Source organism: Opisthocomus hoazin, chromosome 9 (assembly GCF_030867145.1).
Source record: "Opisthocomus hoazin isolate bOpiHoa1 chromosome 9, bOpiHoa1.hap1, whole genome shotgun sequence".
In the NCBI taxonomy this organism is placed as follows: Eukaryota; Metazoa; Chordata; class Aves; order Opisthocomiformes; family Opisthocomidae; genus Opisthocomus; species Opisthocomus hoazin.
The window spans coordinates 7,887,304-7,909,539 of NC_134422.1; the positions used below are offsets into that span (position 1 = coordinate 7,887,304).

Sequence of the window (22,236 nt, forward strand, 5' to 3'; positions counted from 1 at the left end):
TTCCAGCATAAGGCGGAACCTGAGCATCTCAGAAAATGTTTTCACATGACCTTTCTCCAACTAATTGTTTGACAGTGTTTTTTGTATTCATCCATTTGTTAGTTCAGCTGTTGATTGAAGGTCCTGATTTGTTATCGTTCTGGTGTCAGCTAGGCCTGGGAACATTTATCTGTGTAATAGATAATTTCAGTTAAATATTACTTCTGCCATAATATAAGTAGTGTGGAATACCTGTTTCTGAAGCAGGTCCAGAAATGGAGCTGATTTGTAAGACAGTTGTCTTCTTTCTGTTAGTCTATCCCAGCCTTGGCATAGATGGGGAATTTGCTCAGAATTTTATCGCCATTGCTGGACCTCTGCCCAGCGAGTTAGGAAACAGATCGCAACTGCAGAACCAATTCCTACCTGAGGAAGATCAGGGCCCTGCTGTGGCTGAAGCCCATGATTACCTGTGCCAACAAGACCTTGTGGCTTCTGAGCTGCCCCACTACTTCTCCCGCCTTCGTGAGATTGGGGTGACGCATTACAAAATCTTCCTGCCGTGGGCACGTGTTCTGCCGAAGGGGGATGCCAGGAAGCCAGATGAAGCTCAAGTGCAGTGCTACCAGGAGCTGCTCAAGATTCTGGCTGCTGCAGGCCTCAGGCCAGTGGTGGTTCTGCATCACCAGCGTGTCCCTGGCGCTGTGGCTGCGCAGGCCAGGGGTGGGAAAGCCAACACTTTTGCTGACCTTTTTGTGGAATACGCAGAGTTCAGTTTCCGAGTTTTTGGGGATCTGGTCGGTGTGTGGCTCACCTTCAGTGACCTTCCAGAGGTCCTTGAAAGCCTGCCTTATGAAGACCCCCAGTACCGAGCCCAGGCCCTAGCTGCCACTCATGAAAGAGCTTACACCACCTACCACGAGAAATACTCGCCAGTGGGTAAGGAGAATGGGGAGAGGGATTTTTTTACATGACTTTCTCACAAATATTTTGTGGTAGGATTAAATGGCAACTGCTGTCTGCAACGCTCTTGTGAATATGCCGTCAGTGCTCTCAGAATTGCATAGAAATCCTTGAGTAACAGGTTTCTTCAAATCCCTTATTTTGACACTTGTTTTATAATTACTGATAATCGCATTTTACTTGAAATGATAGCCAAAATAGTTGGAGATAATATATATGTGTATGTCTGCATATTTAGATTTAATCTTTTAAGCGTCAGGGAAGTATTAAATAGCCTCCAGTTGATTTGAGCAGCAAACTAGTACTCCAAAACCAAACATCATAACACTTCTGTATGCTTTTTCTCTAAGGTCTGTTGTCTACGTACTCTCAATTTAAAGACCAGCAGATGCCCCCGATGAACTTTGGTCTCATACTGTTTATATCCCAAACCTTAAATGTATTGTATAATAGAAGTGGGAATAGGATTTAGGAAGAATTTTTGTTTTCTGTCCAGTCATCTCATTTTCAAAGCCTTATTCCTTATTTCAGTGTCATTGAAAGCTGGGATTGCAACTGCTACCATTTCAGTTAAGAGTGGATGATCATGCCAGCAGTCAGTGGCTGTGCTGTAACCTTTTATGTATGATGGGTGCAGGCTTTTTCGTTAAGGCGTGATGTGTTCCAAGGAATAGAGCTTTGGAGGTCCAGATCTAGCTGAAGAATCAGGTCAAATTCACCTATTAGCCTTCCACCCAAAACAGGGAAATCCTTAAAAATGTATTGACATGATCATGGTTTAAAATTACACTTCTTATTTAATTGAAGTGAAATGATTTTATTTAACTTTAAAAAGGTAAATAAACCAACATGAAAAAACCCTTACTTTTTAGCTTAAAGTGAAAATAAATTATCAGTTAAAAATACTTTCAAATTACTCAGATCCACTCTCATTCTATTTTTTTCTCTGTGTACAATGACAAAGTCATAATAATCAAGCTATTTTCTAGATAATAGTATATTCAGTGTACCTCTTCCTGACCCACAGAGGAAAGACTAAAAAATTCCTGATGTATACCTCAAACCATGAAGAAACAAGGCACAAGAAGTCTCCTGAGAGATAATAATAATGTGAGGAATTCTGCGATGTCCTTCGGTTACTTCCTCCTTGCAGACACTGGGGTTTTAAACTAATTAAATCTTAACTCTACCTGTGTTACACAGAGCAAGAGGATTTCACCTGTTCCATGTTGGGCACCCAGGATTTTCTAAGCAGCTCTTCTCTTGGGTCTGCCTTCTTTGGGCTTGGAGTTTTTTTGTCTCAGGCAGACAACAAGCAGAGCTGACTGAGTCCTGTTTTGTCAAAATTTTACTTAATTTATTTATTTTTAATTCTTGTGTTTGTCAGGAATACTTTGCAGCACAGTTCACACTAGCCGGGGATAGCCCTTAGAAGTTGCCCAGCTTCCCTCCTGCATCACCTGTCCCTCCAAGGCATCCCAGCATCTCTGTAGCACCCAGCACAGAATGGATTTTAAAAAATAACCACTGTAGAACAACCGCAAAGGCACAAAAATTAAAGATATTACTTATAATTATACATGGAGTGGAAGGGTACCCCCTGGATCGCTGTATTCAGATCCATCTTCCTGCAAGCAACAGTGCCAAGGTGTTCATGAGCAGTTCTGATAACAAGATTTATTGACAGAGACACCTTAAACTCTGCCTTGAATTTCTGCCTTCTCCAACTCTCTGTTGAAATCATAGTGGGTATTCTGAAATCAGCTACCTAAGACACTGTCTGATGATCCACGTCTTCAATAATTTCCAACTGATTTTAAAATAAATGCAGTGAACTGAAATTTTTTATTTGTCCTTAACATACTACCAAAAGACTGCCTCTTTTTTTTTTTTTTCCAAGGAGGAAAGCTATCCATTGCTTTAGGAATGGGTCATGTCTTGGATAGTGCTTCATCAGAATTTCTTTCAGTTTCTCTTCAGGTAACACCTTAATAGAAATTTTTTCTAAAATTATGTAAATTTTATTTTATTTAATTTGGTTTTTTGTGTATGGGATCAAGTGACTTGTTGCAAGTTAAAAAAAATATTAGCAAGTTGGCCAATTAACCAATTTGGGAAATTTTACTTAATTGATTAGTCTGATCATGTGAAGCTTGCTGATTTAAAATATTACTTCAGCATCCTTTTTTGGCTAGTAAGCACTGATTAAGATATATGGAGACGTATTTGCTCTCATAATCAGCAATTTTAGCAATACACATGCTTAAATGACAAGGTGTCTGCAAAAAGCATACTCGTTGTTATTTTCTCTGCAAGTCTAGTTAATGTACCACCAAAAAAATAGATACCTTTTTTTAAAATAACTGCTATTTTAAAAAAGCTGCTTATATGTTAAAACAGAGACTGAGCTGTGCTAAAAGTGATCTAGTTGCATGAGGATGGCACAACATGAGGAGAACATAATCTCTACAAAGACGATGACATCCTTTCTGTAAAGACCAAACCCTCCAGCAGTAGTTCTCTTCACACGGAGGATGTTGATGTAGGACACAGTGAACAAATGACAGTGCAGGTTTTTTACTTGTACTCACAGTCTTTCAAAATTTAGTAATATGGTGATAAGGAATGTTGTAGGCATGACATCTCAAGGGTATAAGCAAGCTGTGGTTTGTAGAGAGAGGAAAGATGCTGTATTAGATAAGCTGCCTAAACTAGAAGAAAACCTTGCACTAAAAAATAAACTGAAAGCTTCTCAGGTGTTTTTCAAACTTTGTCAGCTGATTTGATACGAGAATACTATCTGTTCCCTTGAACTTGACTTTTGGTGGGAGAATGCTTGTAGTTTGGAATCATTAAAGATTTCAGAGGTGAACTTTCCCCAAAGGATTATTGATAAGGCCTAGCTGAACAACAGAGTTGCAAAGGTTTCTCTGCCTGATTAATCATAGACTTCTTCAGTCTTACTAATTAAAAATTAACTGTAAATAATTTATATTAAATTTGTAAAATACTCATAGAATTTAATTTAGCTGTTTAGATTTTACTTTGCTCAGGAGAGATACAAAATGCATCTTCCCCTACGGTATCCAGTTTGTTTTCATTGTATTGTCTAGGGGTCCCATAAAGCTGTATGACTTCTTACTCCAGCAATGTGTCTTTATCAATCATTTCACAATTTTATATATATTTTAATGTAAAACCTGCAAAAAATACATTTTACCTTAGGATCATTCTTTTGCTTTTCTTGTTTCCAGCATTCTGTAGACTTTCTATCTCTCAGCCTTCAGTACCGTTGTGGAAATGAAACAGATTTCTACAAGAAATTGAGTGAATTCCAGGTAACATTATGCATAGTTTAAAATTAAATCAGCAGACAACAGACCATAAATAGAAGGGGAATTTCGTATTTCTTGATGCATGCCTAAACAGTTCTGATTAGCTGTGACAGCTCAGACAACAGCTACACTAGGAAACAGCTGCACACTCCTCACTTACTTCTCTGTTGCTATTCTGACTTAAAAACAGGTGTTTGAAAGTGCTGGAAGGGGTCATCTTGGTCAGTGCTCATTATTGATGCATTAACGACTGGAGTAGCATAATTCTTTTGTCCAGGACTGAAAACCCTTCTCTCTCACATCCTAGGTGTTTGATAAGCTGTTAGGATAATACCTAGACACTAAAGACACTATTTTATTCTGGTATGGGTTCTGCAACTGTATTACCAAACTTCACAACTCCTCATCAGTAGAGGCAGTGCTAGAAATGTCAGTGAGGGTGAGTTTGTGAAAGTATTAGATCACATGGCAGCGACAATGTCAGTGATGCTATAGGTTAGTACCTGATATTAAACCTCTGGTAGTGAATTGCATTCTTAAAATCCGCAAGACGAGAGTCATCCAGCAGCAGAATAAGGAGCTACCCATGTGACTCACGACGGTTGGACCTTATGATCTTAGAGGTCTTTTCCGACCTAGGATTCTATGATTCATTCTCTTTAGAGAATCCCAGCATGCTGCAGTTACTCTAGAAGTCTGGAGTGGGCCATTTATGGCATCAGATGCTTATGAAGTAAGCTTTCAAAAAAGGACATAGTTCCTTGTGCCTTTTTGATGACAGGTTGAACACTGAAGGTTTCTGGGGTTGATGTTTGATTTGCATTGGGCTTTTTTTGATCAGAGAAAAACAGTGAGCGGTATTTAATGCTTACTCTGTTGTTTTATAAATTTAATTTTGAAGAACTTCGTCACCGATTCTCAGTCTTCTAGGTATTTCCTATTCTGTGTTAAAAGCAACAAATGCCAAGGGCATGGTTTTACCAGCTGGCCAATGCTTATTTTCATACAAATCCCTGGCTTCTCTTTTGCAGAATGTCTGGAAGGACATAGAGATCTTGGTTTTTAGTCTAAAGTTCCTTGGTTGTGGTTCTATGGAAGAGAATCCTTTCATACCATTAGCTGCCATTGTCACAGGTGAGTGACATATTTCAAGAAGGAGAGTTTTTTAGCTAAGCTCTGCATGGCACATTATAGAGGAAATTCAAAATTGTCCAGTCCAGAATGCTGCTATTAGATGAAATAACTTTATGGTTATATATGGTCAAGGAGCAATGGGCACAAACTGAAGCATAGGAAGTTCCGTCTGAGCACGAGGACGAACTTCTTCCCTCTGAGGGTGACAGAGCCCTGGCACAGGCTGCCCAGGGAGGTTGTGGAGTCTCCTTCTCTGGAGATATTCAAGACCCGCCTGGACAAGGTCCTGTGCAGCCTGCTCTGGGTGACCCTGCTTCGGCAGGGGGGTTGGACTGGGTGACCCACAGAGGTCCCTTCCAACCCCTACCATTCTGTGATTCTGTGATTCTATAGTTTCTTTCATAGCCTTCTTGGAAAATTAAGGGTGGATGGTGAGCGCAGAGGGAGGGGAAGCAGGAAATCTTCCCCAAAAATTTTCATCATTTTGATCAGCCTCAAGTTGTGGCAGGGGAGGTTTAGATTGGATATTAGGAAAAATTTCTTCACCGGAGGGTTGTCAAGCACATGAACAGGCTGACTAGGGAGGTGGTTGAGTCACCATCCCCGGAGGTATTTAAAAGACCTGTAGGTGTGGCGCTTAGGGACATGGTTTAGTGGTGGCCTTGGCAGTGTTAGGCTTACGGTTGGACTCGGTGATCTTATAGGTCTTTTCCCACCTAAATGATTGTATGATTCTATGGTCATTTTTTAACATGAAACTGTAAATATCTAATAAAAAACCCAACACATTTGATCTGAGAAAGATAGCTATTAGTTATGAAAAGCACCTTGTTTCTAAATGTGCAATTGTATGTACAAGTAGTGTCATGCAGACTATGGCATCTAAGTTGTGATTAAGTCCATCACTTACCTTTTGTTTGTTTTCAGCTATTAATAAAGAAGAGACACATATGATTGGGTATGATGTTAATGAGTTCTTGGACTTCTCATCATCTCATGTTTTAAGGTACAGTTTTTGTCCCTTAAATCAGATACTATAGTAAAATGCTGTCCTCTAGAAACCTGTGTGCAGGCAGACACAAGAGAGTTTTAACAGTAAAACCTGCTGTTATTTGCTGAAAGGACTGGAAAGGAACGCCTTTCTGCTGAGGCCAGTCTCTTGCTATCACAGGCAATCCTCTATCCTACTATTACAGGCTGTGTAATCCTCTTCCACTCTCTCATCCTTGCTTACCCAGATTGCACCGTCAAGCCAACTGTAACAAGTACATTTTCCAAGGCAACTGTTCTTTTCAAGACCGAAACATTTAAAAATAAATAAATAAAATAAAACAAAACAGAGAGTTTCCTAGGAGAGAAGCCAGTTGTGCCTACAGAAACGTAGATGTTATTGTGCAGGGAGATGCTAAGGATTACAGAAGCAGGATTTATTAGTTCTGGCTTATCCCGTGGAAACTCGTGACAGCAGTAGTAGCGTGTGAAAATGCTACACGCTGCAAGGATTTTGTTTGCACTTCTGACCTAACTGTAAAGATTTATGAGAATCTACCTGTGCAAAGAAATGCATTAGACATATAGCTCTTGAGCTGTTCTGCAGTTAGCTCATTGCAGTCCACCTTCATCTGCTAGCTGGAGGGCAGTAGGTTGGACTGATCAGATGACAAAGGAGCTATATCTAAAGTGGCTTATGTCAGCTGAGGGAGAAGCAAATGATTCTTCTGTCCTCCATGTTTGCAAGCTCTGTGGCACTAGCATCCATCTTGGAGTTTGTAACTTCTTTTTATTCTATTTCCAGCAAAACAAATACTGTACAGGAGAAACAAGTTGCTGTTCTTGCCCCTCGCTCCTCCTATCAAACAGTCTGGGAAATGTTTGCTCAACAGTCTGAAGTGGAGAGGGATTCTTTTCTACAAGATGTTTTCCCAAGTGGTTTCCTCTGGGGCACGTCCACAGGTGCCTTTAACATTGAAGGAGCTTGGGCAGAGGATGGGAAAGGAGAGAGCATCTGGGATCAGTTTGGGCATGCAGGTCATGTCTACATGAACCAAACGGCAGACGTGGCATCTGACAGCTATTATAAAACCAGCTATGATGTTTACCTGCTTAGGGGTCTTCATCCTCAATTGTACAAGTTTTCTGTATCCTGGCCTAGAATTTTCCCTGCTGGCACCAATGAGACCATCAACTCCAAGGGTGTTGATTATTACAATCAATTAATTAACCGGTTGCTAGACTCTAACATTGAGCCCATGGTGGCTTTGTTCCACTGGGACCTCCCACAAGCTCTTCAGGTTCTTGGTGGCTGGCAGAATGACAGTATCATAGATGCTTTCGTAGACTATACAGACTTCTGCTTTGCCACTTTTGGGGATAGGGTCAAGATCTGGATTACTTTCCATGAGCCTTGGGTTATCAGCTACGCTGGCTATGGCACCGGAGAGCATCCTCCAGGAATCACTGACCCAGGAGTAGCATCTTACAAGGTAGGGACACAGGAATAACTAGGATCCTGCAGCTGACATTGTTGTGTTGTTTTCCTCTGATGTTTCTGTACTTTAACAAGCCTAGTATGGCTTCTGAGACAACGATTTGCTTGTTGGATTTATGATACTCGCAAAAAAATGGGTTAGTTAATGGGTGCTAGATGTCTTTATTTTATTTTTCTATTTTGAAAGCTGATGTTGATAGATAGCCAGATTCTTCTGCTTAATCCAAAACCTGCTGCACTCCGGCTATGATTATTTGTTTTGTCAAGCTTGCTTCTTTTGAATGGAGACAACATTCTCACAGGGCAATAATCTTAATGCTTAAGAGTTCTTGTGCAAAGCAGTGTGTCACACATTCCTCCGCTTTCTGCCCGCAGGTGGCTCACACAATTCTGAAGGCTCATGCCAAGGTCTGGCACCTGTATAATGACAGATACCGCGCTCAGCAGCTGGGAAGGGTGGGGCTGGTGCTGAACTCGGATTGGGCTGAACCCAGGACTCCAACCAACTCTGAGGACATGAGGGCATCAGAGAGGTACCTGCAATTCATGCTTGGCTGGTTCGCTCACCCTATATTTGTTAATGGCGATTACCCAGATATCCTGAAGGCTCAGATCCAGGAAGTAAACCAGCAGTGCTCCGCAACAGTTGCGCAGCTGCCTCTGTTTACAGAAGAGGAGAAGTCCTGGGTGAAAGGGACTGCAGATTTTTTTGGTCTTTCCCATTACACTTCCCGCCTGGTCAGTGCTGCGACTAACGGGACCTGCGCACCAGGCTACGAGAGCATCGGGAACTTCTCCTTGCATGTAGATCCTTCTTGGCCACAGACTGCCTCTTCTTGGATCCATGTGGTCCCTTGGGGATTAAGAAGGCTGCTCAAGTTTGTGTCCCAAGAATACACAGGGACACAGATCCCGATTTATATAGCAGGAAATGGTATGCCGACCGAAGATACAGGGGATCATATTAATGACACTCTGCGAGTGGATTATTTCCGCAGGTACATCAATGAGGTGCTAAAAGGTATGGAGAAATTTAAGTAATTTCTTTTTTTTTAGTAATGGCAATTGGTTTTTCTGTCCCTTCCATGGTGGTTAACTTTAAAACATCACTACTTGTGTAATGATATCAGGTCAGCTGCCTATTGTGTACGTAGTGTGACCTCATATACTTCAGACTATTTGGTGTCCAGTATGGAACACTTCTTTCTGTTTAGATACAGGAATGGGTTTTTCGTATGTATGGATTAATGTAGCCTGGACCCTAATGTCAGTCCCTCTGTGAGAACAGTGGTTTTTTATTCAGCTTCCCTAAAGATGATTTGCCTGCAGGCAGGCTCTTGCCTACAGAGATCTCACAGATCAGGACTGAAGGATGCCTTTGCTGATTAAGCAGATCTAACTGACAGCATCCTGTACCATTTCAGGTTAGAATTTTTAGGGAGGTATTTGTATCTCAATTGTTTTGAGCAAGGTTAAAGGCATGCCTGTATCTTTGCAAACTGCTTATCAATGCATGTAAAAATAATATTAGTGACGGAAGTTCTGGACAGGTATAGAGATTTGAGATTTCAAATAGAGATGTGACTGATGCTGTCTTGAGATACACAAATCCGTACTGTCAGGAAAACTTTATTAAATATATGGTATTAAATAGGTTGGTGATCGGTGTACGGCATTTGATCTCCTTGTCCTAGTTCTCAACATACTGACAGAAGTGTTAAAAGAGCTACTGACAACACAGTTTAGCATTGCAGTTATGCCTCGGTAGAACGGACTGCACATGGGAAGTGAACTTTTCTGGAATGAGAGAGTGCTAGTGCTTTTTTGTAGGCAACGTGAGGAAGGATGCTGGACTTGCCTCTGCTGGTACTGGATATGCTGTTCTGCTAAAAGAAATTCTCCTGTGCTCAGGGAAGATAGGCAAGCACTAAACACATGTAATATTTCAGTTTAACTATAGTTTTAAATCTAAAAAGTGCACCATATACCTAAATTGAAGAATTGTGCTTGAAAACAAGAACGCAGGGAAAGGGATACCAGTGGCACAAGTGTCCTGTACTCAAATATCTCTCAACTAATGTTTCTTTTCTCATGCATTTTTATCACAAAGTGTTTGACCAGCTCCTGGTACAGTGCTGACTGCTTCTCTTGTCAGATACTCTAATTGTTTAGGGATTTTTTTTTTTTTTTTGCCTAAAAGACCATTCGTAGATGTTTGGCTTACCACACTGTTACCCTCAGTTGTGGTGCTTATGTTGTGCTGTACTCAGAAAGTGTTCACCTGAATAACAGTGTCTTGTACTGTTTCTGTGACAGCGGTAAAACTAGACACAGTTGATGTTCGGTCATACGTTGCTCGATCCCTGGTTGATGGCTTTGAAGGTCCAGAGGGGTACAGTCTAAAATATGGGCTACATCATGTGGATTTTGAAGATAGCAACAGACCAAGGACTCCCAAGGCATCTGCTTATTTCTATTCCAGTGTCATTGAAAAAAATGGTTTCCCATCCAAAGCCTCGGACAGATATTCTACACCGGTGGTGTTTGACCTACCCACGCCATCGAAGTTGCCGAATTTGCCAGCATCAGAAGTTCCCTCCAAGGCAAAGGTTGTCTGGCAGAAGTTTTCATCTCAAACAGACTTTGAAAGGGACATGTACTTTTATGGGACATTCCCAGAGAACTTTACATGGGGCGTGTCATCTTCTGCCTATCAGGTAGAGGGAGGTTGGGATGCTGATGGCAAAGGACCCAGCATTTGGGATAATTTTACCCACGTCCCAGGGAATATAGAGAATAATGATACTGGAGATGTCGCTTGTGATAGCTACAACAAGGTGGAGGAAGATATTTACCTGCTGAGAGCCTTAGGAGTAAAGAACTATCGTTTCTCTCTGTCCTGGCCTCGAATTTTCCCCAGCGGAAGGAACAACTCAATAAACAGCCATGGAGTTGACTACTATAACCGCCTCATTGATGGACTGGTTGCAAACAACATCACTCCAATCGTCACGCTCTACCACTGGGACCTGCCACAAGCTCTCCAGGACATTGGTGGCTGGGAGAGCAGCACACTGATTGACCTGTTTGATAGTTTTGCGGACTTCTGTTTCCAGACCTTTGGGGACAGGGTGAAGTTCTGGATTACGTTCAATGAACCCCAGGTCATTGCCTGGGTTGGCTATGGCGTTGGGGAATTTCCACCCAATGTCAAGGACTCTGGCAGTGCTCCCTACCAGGTGGCTCACATCTTACTGAAAGCTCACGCCAAGGTCTACCACACATACGATGATAAATACAGAGCGAGTCAGGGAGGGGTCATCGCTCTGTGTCCCAACATTGACTGGGTTGAGCCAAAGACACCAGGTGATCCCAGGGACATAGAAGCTGCGGACAGATACCTGCAGTTTTTGGTGGGGTGGTTTACACACCCGATCTTCAAAAATGGGGACTACCCTGAGGTCATGAAGTGGAAAGTTGGGAACAGGAGTGAGCTCCAGAACCTGCCATCATCTCGCCTACCGGTTTTCACAGCGGAGGAGCGTGAATATATCAGGGGCACGGCAGATGTCTTCTGCTTCAACAGCTACACCTCCAAAATTGTAACCCATGCAACGACCTGGTTGAGGCCCTTCTCATATGAGTACGACCAGGAAGTTTTAACAGAGGTTGACAGCTCCTGGCCTTCCTCAGCTATTGCTGACCAGCGGGCTGTGGCCTGGGGGCTGAGGAGGGTACTGAACTGGATCAAAGAAGAATATGGCAATCCCCCAATATACATAATTGAGAATGGGGTGGGGATAAAGACCAGCTCGGATGTTGATGACAATGCCAGGATATTTTACTACAAAACATACATTGATGAAGCTTTAAAAGGTACCAGTGTTTGCTTTTATTCTGTTGGTGTTATGTCTCCTCCCCAAATCTTTGGTTACTTTCTTCCTCTGAGGAGCAGGTTTTAAAAGCAATTGATATCAGTCTTTAAATATTCTGAACACAATATAAACATAATGGGGTTTTTTATGATCTCCTTCACCTGGTCGTTTATACTCTGTATCCTCCAGCTATGAAGAGTCTCTTATGATCTTCGTTGTCCAGTGCCAGCTTTGTGAAGCTGAAAGCGTGTACGTGCTTGCATGTGATTCCTTGTAGTTCATTTAATGTGTGATCATACCACTGATGCTCTTCCATTTGTTTCTGGTCTTTCAGCTTACAAGTTGGATGGTGTTAATCTGAGAGGATACAATGCTTGGTCTTTTATGGATGACTTTGAATGGTTGAATGGTTATGATCCAAGATTTGGATTGCACCATGTTGATTTTGACAATCCCAACAGGCCAAGAACCCCAAAGCGCTCTGCTGTGTACTATGCAGAGATCATCCGCAATAATGGCATCCCATTGCCAAAAGAAGATGAATTTTTATATGGAGAGTTTCCAAAGAATTTTTGGTGGAGTGTAGGAACTTCAGCATATCAGGTGAGGAAACCGAGACTGACTCTTAAAGTATCTGCGGACAGTTCATTTTGGATGAGACACTTATAGCTTTTGTAGCATTAGTTTTTACCATAATTTAGGGTTCGAGTAACAATTGCAGTGAAAAGGAGGAACTTGAAGATATTTAAGGGCATGCTTGTACCGCAGGAATTGAGACAGCAGTATGGGCTTCACAGGAGCCAGCCAACACGGAGCAGCGGGTGAAACAGTACCTGTTCTATGGCATTGTACTTTGCTAATACGTATTGCCTTGAGGCCCAAGAGGTCTTACTAGGTACAGCAAAAACATTACTGTTTCTAGTTTTAAGCTGATAAGTCAAAATATTGTGTGGTGCCACAAAGACTAACTGGCTGAATTCTTTGCTAGGCCAAGACCTAAAATTGTTTACTAGTGATTTCCCCCCCCATCTTCAATTACAGATTGAGGGAGGATGGAGAGCAGATGGGAAAGGACTTAGCATTTGGGACCAATTTTCTCACACTCCCTTGAAAATCAGCAATGATGACACTGGAGACATAGCTTGTGACAGCTACCACAAGATTGAGGAGGATGTGGAAATGCTGAGAAGCCTCAAGGTGTCTCACTATCGCTTTTCAATCTCCTGGTCCCGTGTTCTCCCAGATGGGACCACCAGATACATCAATGAAAAGGGACTAAACTACTACGAAAGACTTATTGATGCTCTTCTGGCAGCTAACATTATGCCTCAGGTAACTAAAAATGGTAACTTTCAGCGAACTGAAAAATAGCAGAACCGAAGTCTGATGCTCAGAGCGCATGCGTGTGTTTCCATCCACACCCACCTTCACAGAGAAATTGTTTTTCGTTGTATTCTGCAAGGAAACATGATTTTTGCATAAGCAAATAAACTGGGAATATAGTGATACATTAGAAATTACTACCTAGAAAGATCATGGTAACCTTATTGCTGGCTGTTTCCAACTACCTTCTTGTCCCTCACGTGCTTGGAAGTGAATTCCACAAGGACCTACTCAGTGATCTTTCCAGAGACTGAGGTGAGGCCGACAAACTTGTAGTTCCCAGGATCCTCCTTCCTGCCTTTCTTGGAGACGGGTCTAACATTGTTCTTTTCCCAGGAGTCAGCAAGCTCCACTGATCAGCATGGTTGGTCACGTATAATGGACAGTGGCCTCAGCGCTGCATCAATCAGCTCTTTCAGCACTGTTGGGTGAATCTGACCTGTCCCCATAGACTTGGACACACGTAGCTTTTTGTCCTCCCCAAACCATGCTGGTCCACGTAGGCAGCACGCACGGCCACACAACGGTCTGCGTACAGGTGTACGCACAGCATGCAGGGGGCAGTCCAGGAACATCTACACAAGCATCGGATTGTGCCTGAGCAAGCCTGTGCCTTCATGGCAGTGCTCTAGGCTGGTCCTGTGGCTGTGCCAGCCCGAACAGGTGTTCTGCTGGTCTGTGTCTCATCTGACACTCTGTGTCTTCACTGGTGACTTCTTGCTGTCGCAAGGTTGTGGTGGGTTTTGGTAAAAGCTTCGACTTCGCCATCAGGCAGTCCCTAGAGACAGAGTGATTTCCCCACATCCTAAAGAAACTGAAACACTGGCGAAAAGGTATTTTATCTGAGTGCCGAGTGATCGCTACAAACTCCAACACCGTTAGGAACAGGTGGCTGCAGATCAAAGCACCATTTATTTATGTTCATAAATGAGGCTGGGTTACTGTCCTTATTTCTGAAACTAAGAGTGGTTGAGTCCTTTCTCTTGCTGTGTTTCCCCACAGGTGACTCTCTACCACTGGGACCTCCCACAGGCGCTGCAGAACGTCGGTGGGTGGGAGAATGACACGATAGTTCAGAGGTTTAAGGAATATGCTGAGCTCCTTTTCCAGAGACTGGGAGACAAAGTGAAATTTTGGATAACCCTCAATGAACCCTACAACACCGCGTATTGTGGCTACGGCGTTGGCACAGCTGCTCCGGGTAAGACTGCTGGGCATAACCTCGGAGCCTTTGCAGCACTGTAGGCACAACTCTGCTTTACGCTGCAGCAGAGTAGATGCTGGGGCTTGCAGAGGCAGAGCAAATAAGATGATGTGGTGGGGATAAATGGGGTTTGGACTGCTGTGTGGTGGTGAACATGTCCTTCTTTCACTTTGGCTGACCACCCAAGACCCATCCTCCTTTTCCAGTCCTCTAACCCATCACTCCTCTGCAACCACTGCATTACCTTTGCTGTCTGGAGCACCCCCGTTTCCACAGCAGCTCCGGGGACTGTGGAGAGGGTTAGGGCTGGAGGGGGCCCAAGCTCAGCTGCAGGCAGAAGCGGGTGAAGGGGAGGGGTGGGAGCTGGCCTGCACACACAGCTTTCTGCTCTCCGTACCGGCAGCAGCCTGTCGCTGGGGCTGGCAGCCCTGTGCGGGCAGAGAGCTGCGCCAGCCCGTGTCCCCCCAGCCTGCCCACTGCCCCTGTGCCTTCAGCTGCTGAAGCAGCGACCTCAGCCCAGGGCTGGCCCCAGTGCACGTTGATCCATTCACCAGCAGGCAGTTCGGGGCGTCCTGGGTGTTGTGTTCACCGGGGAAGCAGCCGATGGGAAAGCTGGGAACTGCTACTCCACTGCCTGTGCTGTCCCTGTCTCTGCAGGTGTCTCTGTTCGGCCGGGGCGAGCCCCTTACATAGTGGGGCACAACTTAATAAAGGCCCATGCGGAAGCCTGGCACCTCTACAACGAGACCTACCGGGCAAAACAAGGAGGAGTAATCTCTATCACCATCAGCTCTGACTGGGCAGAACCAAGGAACCCACACAAGCAGGAGGACGTCGATGCTGCCAGGCGATACTTGCAGGTACGGAGACACCCAGTCACGGCTCTTCCTGCTGCTCCTGCATTTGTTCATGGTGGCACCTCCGCTCTGGGTGCTGGAGGTGCCCAGAACCCAGGTCAGCATCTCACTAAAAGAAAAGGATGAGCCAGGGGCATCCCTGCAAGGAAAAGTGCCACCCTCTTATGATGCCTGATCAAGCATGCAACAGAAATGAGACAAACTATGGTTGCAGTGACAAAAGGTTACTAAATTTACTGCCGTGTGCCTGCTCACTGTAAATGCAGGTAGTACCTATAAAGCAGCACATGAAGGAGAAATGGTTAAATCCCTTGTTTTGCTACATAATTTATCCTTCTCCCTTATTTCCTGGTTTAGTTTCTTCTAGGTTGGTTTGCTCATCCCATATTCAAAAACGGCGATTATAATGAAGTGATGAAAACGAGGATTCGGGAACGCAGTCTGGCTCAGGGTCTGAACCAGTCCCGGTAAGAGCCCAGGCACACATCTGCTTTGTTCTGCTTGCTGTGCTGAAACCGGCTTTTCTGCCACAAGTGCTAAATTTCAATGATTCTATTGCAATGGTACTGTAAAAATCTTACTGTATCCTCACAGAAAGACTCTGGTGTACATTTTGCCTGTTGCCTGTCTTTACCTCCCTTGCAAGCTAAATTTACTACTACAGCGTATCTTTGGGGTAGTGAGTTGGCAGCTCAGAGTGATGTAGTAAATGCTCGGCATTAGACACAGGGCTTCACCCGACGTGGTAAATGTATTTTAACTGTTCTTAAAGTGATGTCCTGAACTCAGGCACTGAGAACTCATTGGTCCCTCTGAGTTATGTTTTATTTTCCTTTCCCATTAATTTTTCTTCACATTATTGTGGTAGCAGTGCTGCATCATGAATGTTTTTCCTTTTCTCTCCCTTTTTAGGCAAGTATGAGGAAAGCACTTTTTTCTCTCTTCACTTTAATAGCAATTTAATGGGGTGTATTAGATCTGGGGCTATTCCTAATCATTCCTCTCCAAAAATGCGAGAGACCGCTTGTTCTGAAATGAGGGAGATGGTGGGAGAGTCAGCGTGTGCTCTGCAGCGTAGGATTCAAGTTATGCTTTTATATCTGCCTAAACCGCTTGCATTCTTAGGCACTTTTTTTGACACATTATTTCTTCTCTGGTGGTTGCTGCCGTTCGTAGGACAGCAAAGTCACTGTGTGCTGCTCTACGAGATAGCGTGCCCAAGCATCTCAGGCTGGGGCAGAAGTCCTGTCCTCAGCGCAGGACTGCAAACTCTCCAGCTTCACCACGTTGCAGGCACACTGCCGGCGTTTTCAGCAGGGGGGAACCTAACTCCCAGGAGGATTTTCTCCCTCTTCTGGCTAAAAGAGAGCTGAAACCTCCCTCCTTGCTCCAGGGTACCCTGGATCTCCCCGACTCCGTTTCTTGTTCTGTGTCGACCGTGTAGGGCTGCAGGTCCCAAAGGGGGATGTTCTTCTCTGAGGTGGCCTTGCTTTTCAAGGGAACCATGCACTTTGGATTAAACAGTAGAGTCCACACACAGCGCCTGGTTCCCAGTTTCTCCTGGGTTTTCCTGTGTTCCCCCAGCAGGATCGTGGTACTTCCCCTTGTGCTTGTGCTGCTGGTACCAGGGATACCAGCATTACATGTGGAGCGTGTTCGAAGTGTGGATCGCAGAGAGTATCACAGAATGTTCGGGGTTGGAAGGGACCTCTGTGGGTCACCCAGTCCAACCCCCCTGCCGAAGCAGGGTCACCTACAGCAGGCTGCACAGGACCTTGTCCAGGGGAGGCTTGAATATCTCCAGAGAAGGAACTCCACAACAGAATCACAGAATCACAGAATCACAGAATAGTAGGGGTTGGAAGGGACCTCTGTGGGTCATCTAGTCCAACCCCCCTGCCGAAGCAGGGTCACCTACAGCAGGCTGCACAGGACCTTGTCCAGGCGGGTCTTGAATATCTCCAGAGAAGGAGACTCCACAACCTCCCTGGGCAGCCTGGGCCAGGGCTCCATCACCCTCAGAAGGAAGAAGTTCTTCCTCATGTTCAGATGGAACTTCCTGTGCCTCAGTTTGTGCCCATTGCCCCTTGTCCTGTCACTGGGCACCACTGAAAAGAGCTTGGCCCCATCCTCCTGACACCCACCCTTCAGATATCTATAAGCAACTATAAGGTCCCCTCTCAGCCTTCCCTTCTTCAGGCTGAACAAGCCCAGCTCCCTCAGCCTCTCCTCGTAGGAGAGATGCTCCAGTCCCCTCACCATCCTCGTAGCCCTCCGTGGGTCTCTCTCCAGTAGCTCCTCATCTTTCTTGAACTGGGGAGCCCAGCAGGCTCCAAGGTTTTTGTTTCTCGTGTAGAAGCCAGAGTTTATGGGACAACTCTGTATTAGCTCCTGCCATGACCTACCAAGTACTATCACTGCCACACAGAGAAGAGCTCCTCTTGTAGCAGACGCCTGCTCCCCTGCTGCTGTGAAGCACACCTGAGCCCAGGTGACTGGCTGCACCTCAGCGCACGCAAGCGGGAGTGCAGTGTTTTGAGGGGCTTCGTGACAGCTCCCGTGAGCAGGGACAGGACCCGCTGGGTGTCACTGGCTGCCAGGAAGCACCACTGTGTGCTTCCCTCTGTCAGAGCTAGAATTGCTGCTGCAGGATGGTGGCCTGGGACAGGTCACTCCCGAACACTGCAGATCTGGATCTCCGTGGGGGTGTGGTAAGCACATGATAACAAAAATTATTGTCGTTGCCGGTTCTCCCAAAGCAGTCCTGACAGGGCAAACACTGTTTCTTGTCTTGCAAAGCAGGACGATGGTTAAACTTCTTGTCTGACCATGAGCAGGACCTCTAGCCAGCTGTGTCTCTTTCCTGGGCAAGGAAAGGTCTGTTCCTCTCTTGGAGAACGTTAGAGCAGGCAGCACGGATTGCACGTTCCAGTAAAAGCTTAGTTTATACAATGGGACTGGGGAGGGATACAAGCAAAAGAAGGGGAAATCCTGAGCAGACTTACATTTTGAGGGGTTTATGCTTTTCTCCATTTTCTATTGCAGACTCCCAGAATTTACGGAAAGTGAAAAGCAAAGAATTAAAGGCACATATGACTACTTTGGTCTAAATCATTATACTACAGTTTTAACATACAACTTAAACTATGCTGCTGCTGTTCTGTCGTATGACTCTGATAGGTAAGAGATGAAAGTAAATTATTGGTTAAGTAAAATACGTGCACCTGGAGCCTGGGCCAACTGAGCAATGTAAACTGACAGCAAATAAAGCCATGAGACGGGCGTTTTAACCAATACTAGGGAAAATATCCCCAAACAGTACCTGTGGTGCTGTCATTTTCACAAACGTCCAGCAACAGCCCTTTTTAACAGACCTGATGATAAACGTGAATGGTTAAAACAGAACAAAGAAAATTAGAGGATCTACTAAAGGAAGGAATCTGTACTGGTAAGCCTCCTAATGGTTTGGGATCAGCTGTAAACAGTATTTATCATGTTTCCTGCCCTCAGTCTGTGGTTTGAACTGCTAGATTATCCTGGTTTATGGCGACTGCTCCATTTGCTGTTAAACAGTTGTTAGTTCTCTCACCACATCAGGTAAATGTCAGTTCAAAGCCTAAATAATTAAATCACTTCATAGTTAAGCATATATAAGTAAGGATTTTTATTTAGATCCCAATTTCCTTCCCCAGCTTCAAAAGGTAAACCATAGGAGCTTGCCAGTTTTTCTGATGAGCGTTAAGGTAAAGGTGGGACCACACACGGGGGTGAACATTGGCTGTTTTCTGAAACACTTCCACTGAGAATGTATGAAATTACTGTAACTTCCCTTTGCTGCTGCATCCCAGCCCCTGTGGTTTAGCCCTATGGATGGACGCTAGGCTCAGTTTTGCATTCCTGTGTGTCGGTGGAAATTGCAATTTTGTGTGCTTAAGCACTGCATTGTAAATTGAACAGTACAAATGGTGTCAAAGGACAAAGATCAGGAGCTAACATCACACCCTCAGCCATCACAGTTGATCTAAGCAGAACATGATTGTACAACAAAGTATGAAAAGTGTTTTCTAGAGGTTTGTAAGCACAAGCACCACCTCAGCCCGCTGTGCTTTTGCCAGCTTTCCACAACATCAACCTGGTCCAGCTTTCTGCAGAGCTCCGCACCGTGTTTCTCAGCCCCACAGCAACGAGGTGCCAGGCACAGGGGCAGGTGCTCTGGCCTGGCGCCTCCATCAGGGTGTCCTCCTCCGCAGGGGTGTAGCGTCAGTCACCGACCGCAGCTGGCTGAAGTCGGGTTCCTTCTGGCTGAAGGTGACACCCTTCGGGTTCCGAAAGCTCCTGAGATGGATCAAGGAAGAGTACAACAACCCTCCCATTTACGTGACTGAAAATGGGATCTCGGAAAGGGGCACCTTAGACTTCAACGACACTTGGCGAACGCATTACTATCGGAGCTACATTAATGAAGCGCTGAAAGGTAGGGACGATTATTTAAATCTGATCATCCAAATCTCTAGAGCACAGGCTTCTTGCCACAGGACTGACGTGTATAAAGCAAGTTGTGGACCGCTGCCATCACACTTGCAACTTACGCACTCACACGGGTTTACACTGCGTTCATTTCTGAGCACCTTCGGGTTTAGCAGAAAGAGCCTGTGGAGAGCCACAGCTTTGTGGGGAGAGGTGATCTAAAGGAAGAACAAACCCTGGGTTTAGTAGGGTAACTGCAGCTTTCTTGTGTAGCTGCATCTGTGAGAGAAGGTACTTGATGAATACCTATTTTGACTTGTAGTTTGACTACTGCTGTGTCTGAAAACTGCATCTTTTCAAAAAACAGCAAAAAAAAAAAAAATCCCCAAACTGGTTTCAGTTACAGCAGTGGTCGAGCACCATCGGGGAAGGGCTTTTTCAGTTTGCTTCTCTGACTTGCTGCGAGCTGCTGGCCAGGTGTTCAGCAAGGGCTCCTTTACCGCCTTTTAGCAGCCAGGCCCCAACAAGCATTTGTTTAAACACCAGTTGCGTGTTGATGGCTTTTCTCCTCTGTTGCTGAACCTTTGTTTGTTGGACAAAAGCTTTGATTTTTGGAGCAGGGGAAAGCAGTCTCCAGTACTGGCAGGCTGACTGAGCTACATTGGTTGCTTGTTAGCCATAACTTGCCAGCTGAACCACCTCAAAACCGAGCTGAGACAACGCATGAGACAGGTGGGAACGGGGAGACAGCGAAACCAAAGTCGCAGCAACCTCGCTGCACTTGGCACCCCGCTGCTCTGTAGCATCCTCAGCATCTTCGTGCCACTTCCGGCCTCGTGGTGACGCCTCCCGTCACCCAGCCACACAGCTAACCTGTTCTCTCCGCTCCTGGGAACAGCCGTTGTGCTCGACGGTGTTGACTTACGAGGCTACACTGCATGGTCGCTGATGGACAACTTGGAGTGGGCCATGGGCTTCGACGAAAGGTTTGGGTTCTATCACGTGAACCTCACGGACTCCAGCTTGCCGCGGCTCCCCAAGGCCTCTGCCAGGTATTACTCGCAGATCATCAACTGCAACGGGTTTCCAGACCCAGCAATGGGCCCGCATCCCTGTCTGGAACTGGAGCCTCAAGGTAAGTGATGCAGCAGAGATCACGCACGCGCGCGGGATTCCAGTCCCAAAAGATGTCCATACTCTGTGGTCTTTAAGGACGCCACCATTTTCTGTAACATTCTGGTTAAAGGCTCCAGTAGCACACTGACTAATCACCAGTCTTTGTCATGACTGAAGACATTCAGGTGGAATTATGTCACTTTTGTACGCAAAAACAGAACAATGACTAAATTTCGTGCCTGTCTCCAAAATGCAGCAAAAAAGTTATTCTGTGCTACTCTTATCTGATTAAGAGAACTGCCTAAGATATTTTCCAAACCACATGTTCAGTATTCCCACACCATTTTTTCTACACGATTTTGAATACTTTATACAAGTCAGTGGTTTGGGTAAGCCTTTGGAAATATTGATTCTTCTCATATTCACATTTTCTGAACTAGAGTACGTTGAGCAACCACCACTGTTAGTGTGGGGTTTTAGGGATGACCGTGGCAGCCAGAGCACGCTCACCTCTGCGGGGGTCTCAAGAATTGCACCGCCAGCCTTGGCTGTGCCTTTACTCCGAGCTCGAACGGCCTCAGGCACTGATCCCACATGATGACTGCTACTGAACAGCAGGACCACAAGCCCCGTGGAGGCAGGGCGCAGCAGTGCACAGGCGCATCACAGAGCGCACCCCGGGCTGCGCACCAACGCTTTCTTACTGTTTTCCCAGGGCCAGTGACACCGACAGCCCCCACGCCAGGACCGGCTGACAGCGTGCACTTTCTGGGATTGGAATTGCCATCACACAGTGCAGAAGTAGCACTGTACGTGCTTTTTGCTCTTTCTGCAGCTGGAGTATTGGGCTTAGCTCTTTTTGCATACAAGTATGGAAAATTATCCAAAAGATCCCGTAAACGAACACACACGCAACTTAGTAAACTGTAAAGTTTACATTTGCTAAAGCATGTGTTCTGCTCTGGTATTTTTTATTAAAAAAGTTCATAGCACCAGGAAAAGAAACCTGCTTGTACTACTGCGACTTTGTGTCTTGCCTTAGAGATGGCTCCTCATCATTTTGATTTTTGTTTACCAACTTTAAAATATGAAGAAAAATATTTTCCTGTGTTAACCGTGTCTCTTCTCCCCAGGCATTATTGATTTCATTTCTTACAGACAAAAGTGAAAATTGCTTTTTCAGGATTCCGAACTTGAACTTTCATCTGTTCTCGCTTCATCATCTCCCCTCGGATGGTGCAGGGTCTCTTCAAGCGATTCGAGAGCAGCCCCCAGAAGCTCTACTGCTTCTTAGTGTTTTTAAAACAAGTTAGTGTCTATACTGGTGAAACTGGTCTAGGAGAATGTACTGTTCTATTGCAGCTACTGTATTGGGGGTTTTCTCCCTTTTCTTTATTTCATATATGGTATTTTTTTAATTATGTATTATAAATTA

General features: G+C 44.9%; 1 protein-coding gene across 2 annotated transcripts; it reads left to right on the plus strand.

The window, feature by feature from the left end:
• Positions 1 to 254: 254 nt before the first annotated feature.
• Positions 255 to 21,731, plus strand: LCT (lactase). 2 transcript variants are annotated; one of them, XM_075430129.1, is made up of 18 exons: positions 255 to 918; positions 2,843 to 2,872; positions 3,417 to 3,478; positions 4,197 to 4,280; positions 5,309 to 5,411; positions 6,339 to 6,450; positions 7,207 to 7,894; positions 8,275 to 8,920; positions 10,216 to 11,775; positions 12,109 to 12,377; positions 12,816 to 13,106; positions 14,160 to 14,358; positions 15,019 to 15,221; positions 15,576 to 15,685; positions 18,264 to 18,398; positions 19,469 to 19,692; positions 20,584 to 20,820; positions 21,523 to 21,731. In XM_075430129.1, the coding sequence occupies exons 1-18, from the start codon at positions 255 to 257 to the stop codon at positions 21,729 to 21,731; spliced, it is 5,826 nt and encodes a 1,941-aa protein (XP_075286244.1). The 2 variants fall into 2 exon arrangements, with proteins under 2 accessions (XP_075286244.1, XP_075286245.1); XM_075430130.1 differs by lacking the exon at positions 3,417 to 3,478 and having other exon boundaries at positions 2,843 to 2,922; positions 6,339 to 6,417.
• Positions 21,732 to 22,236: the final 505 nt, after the last annotated feature.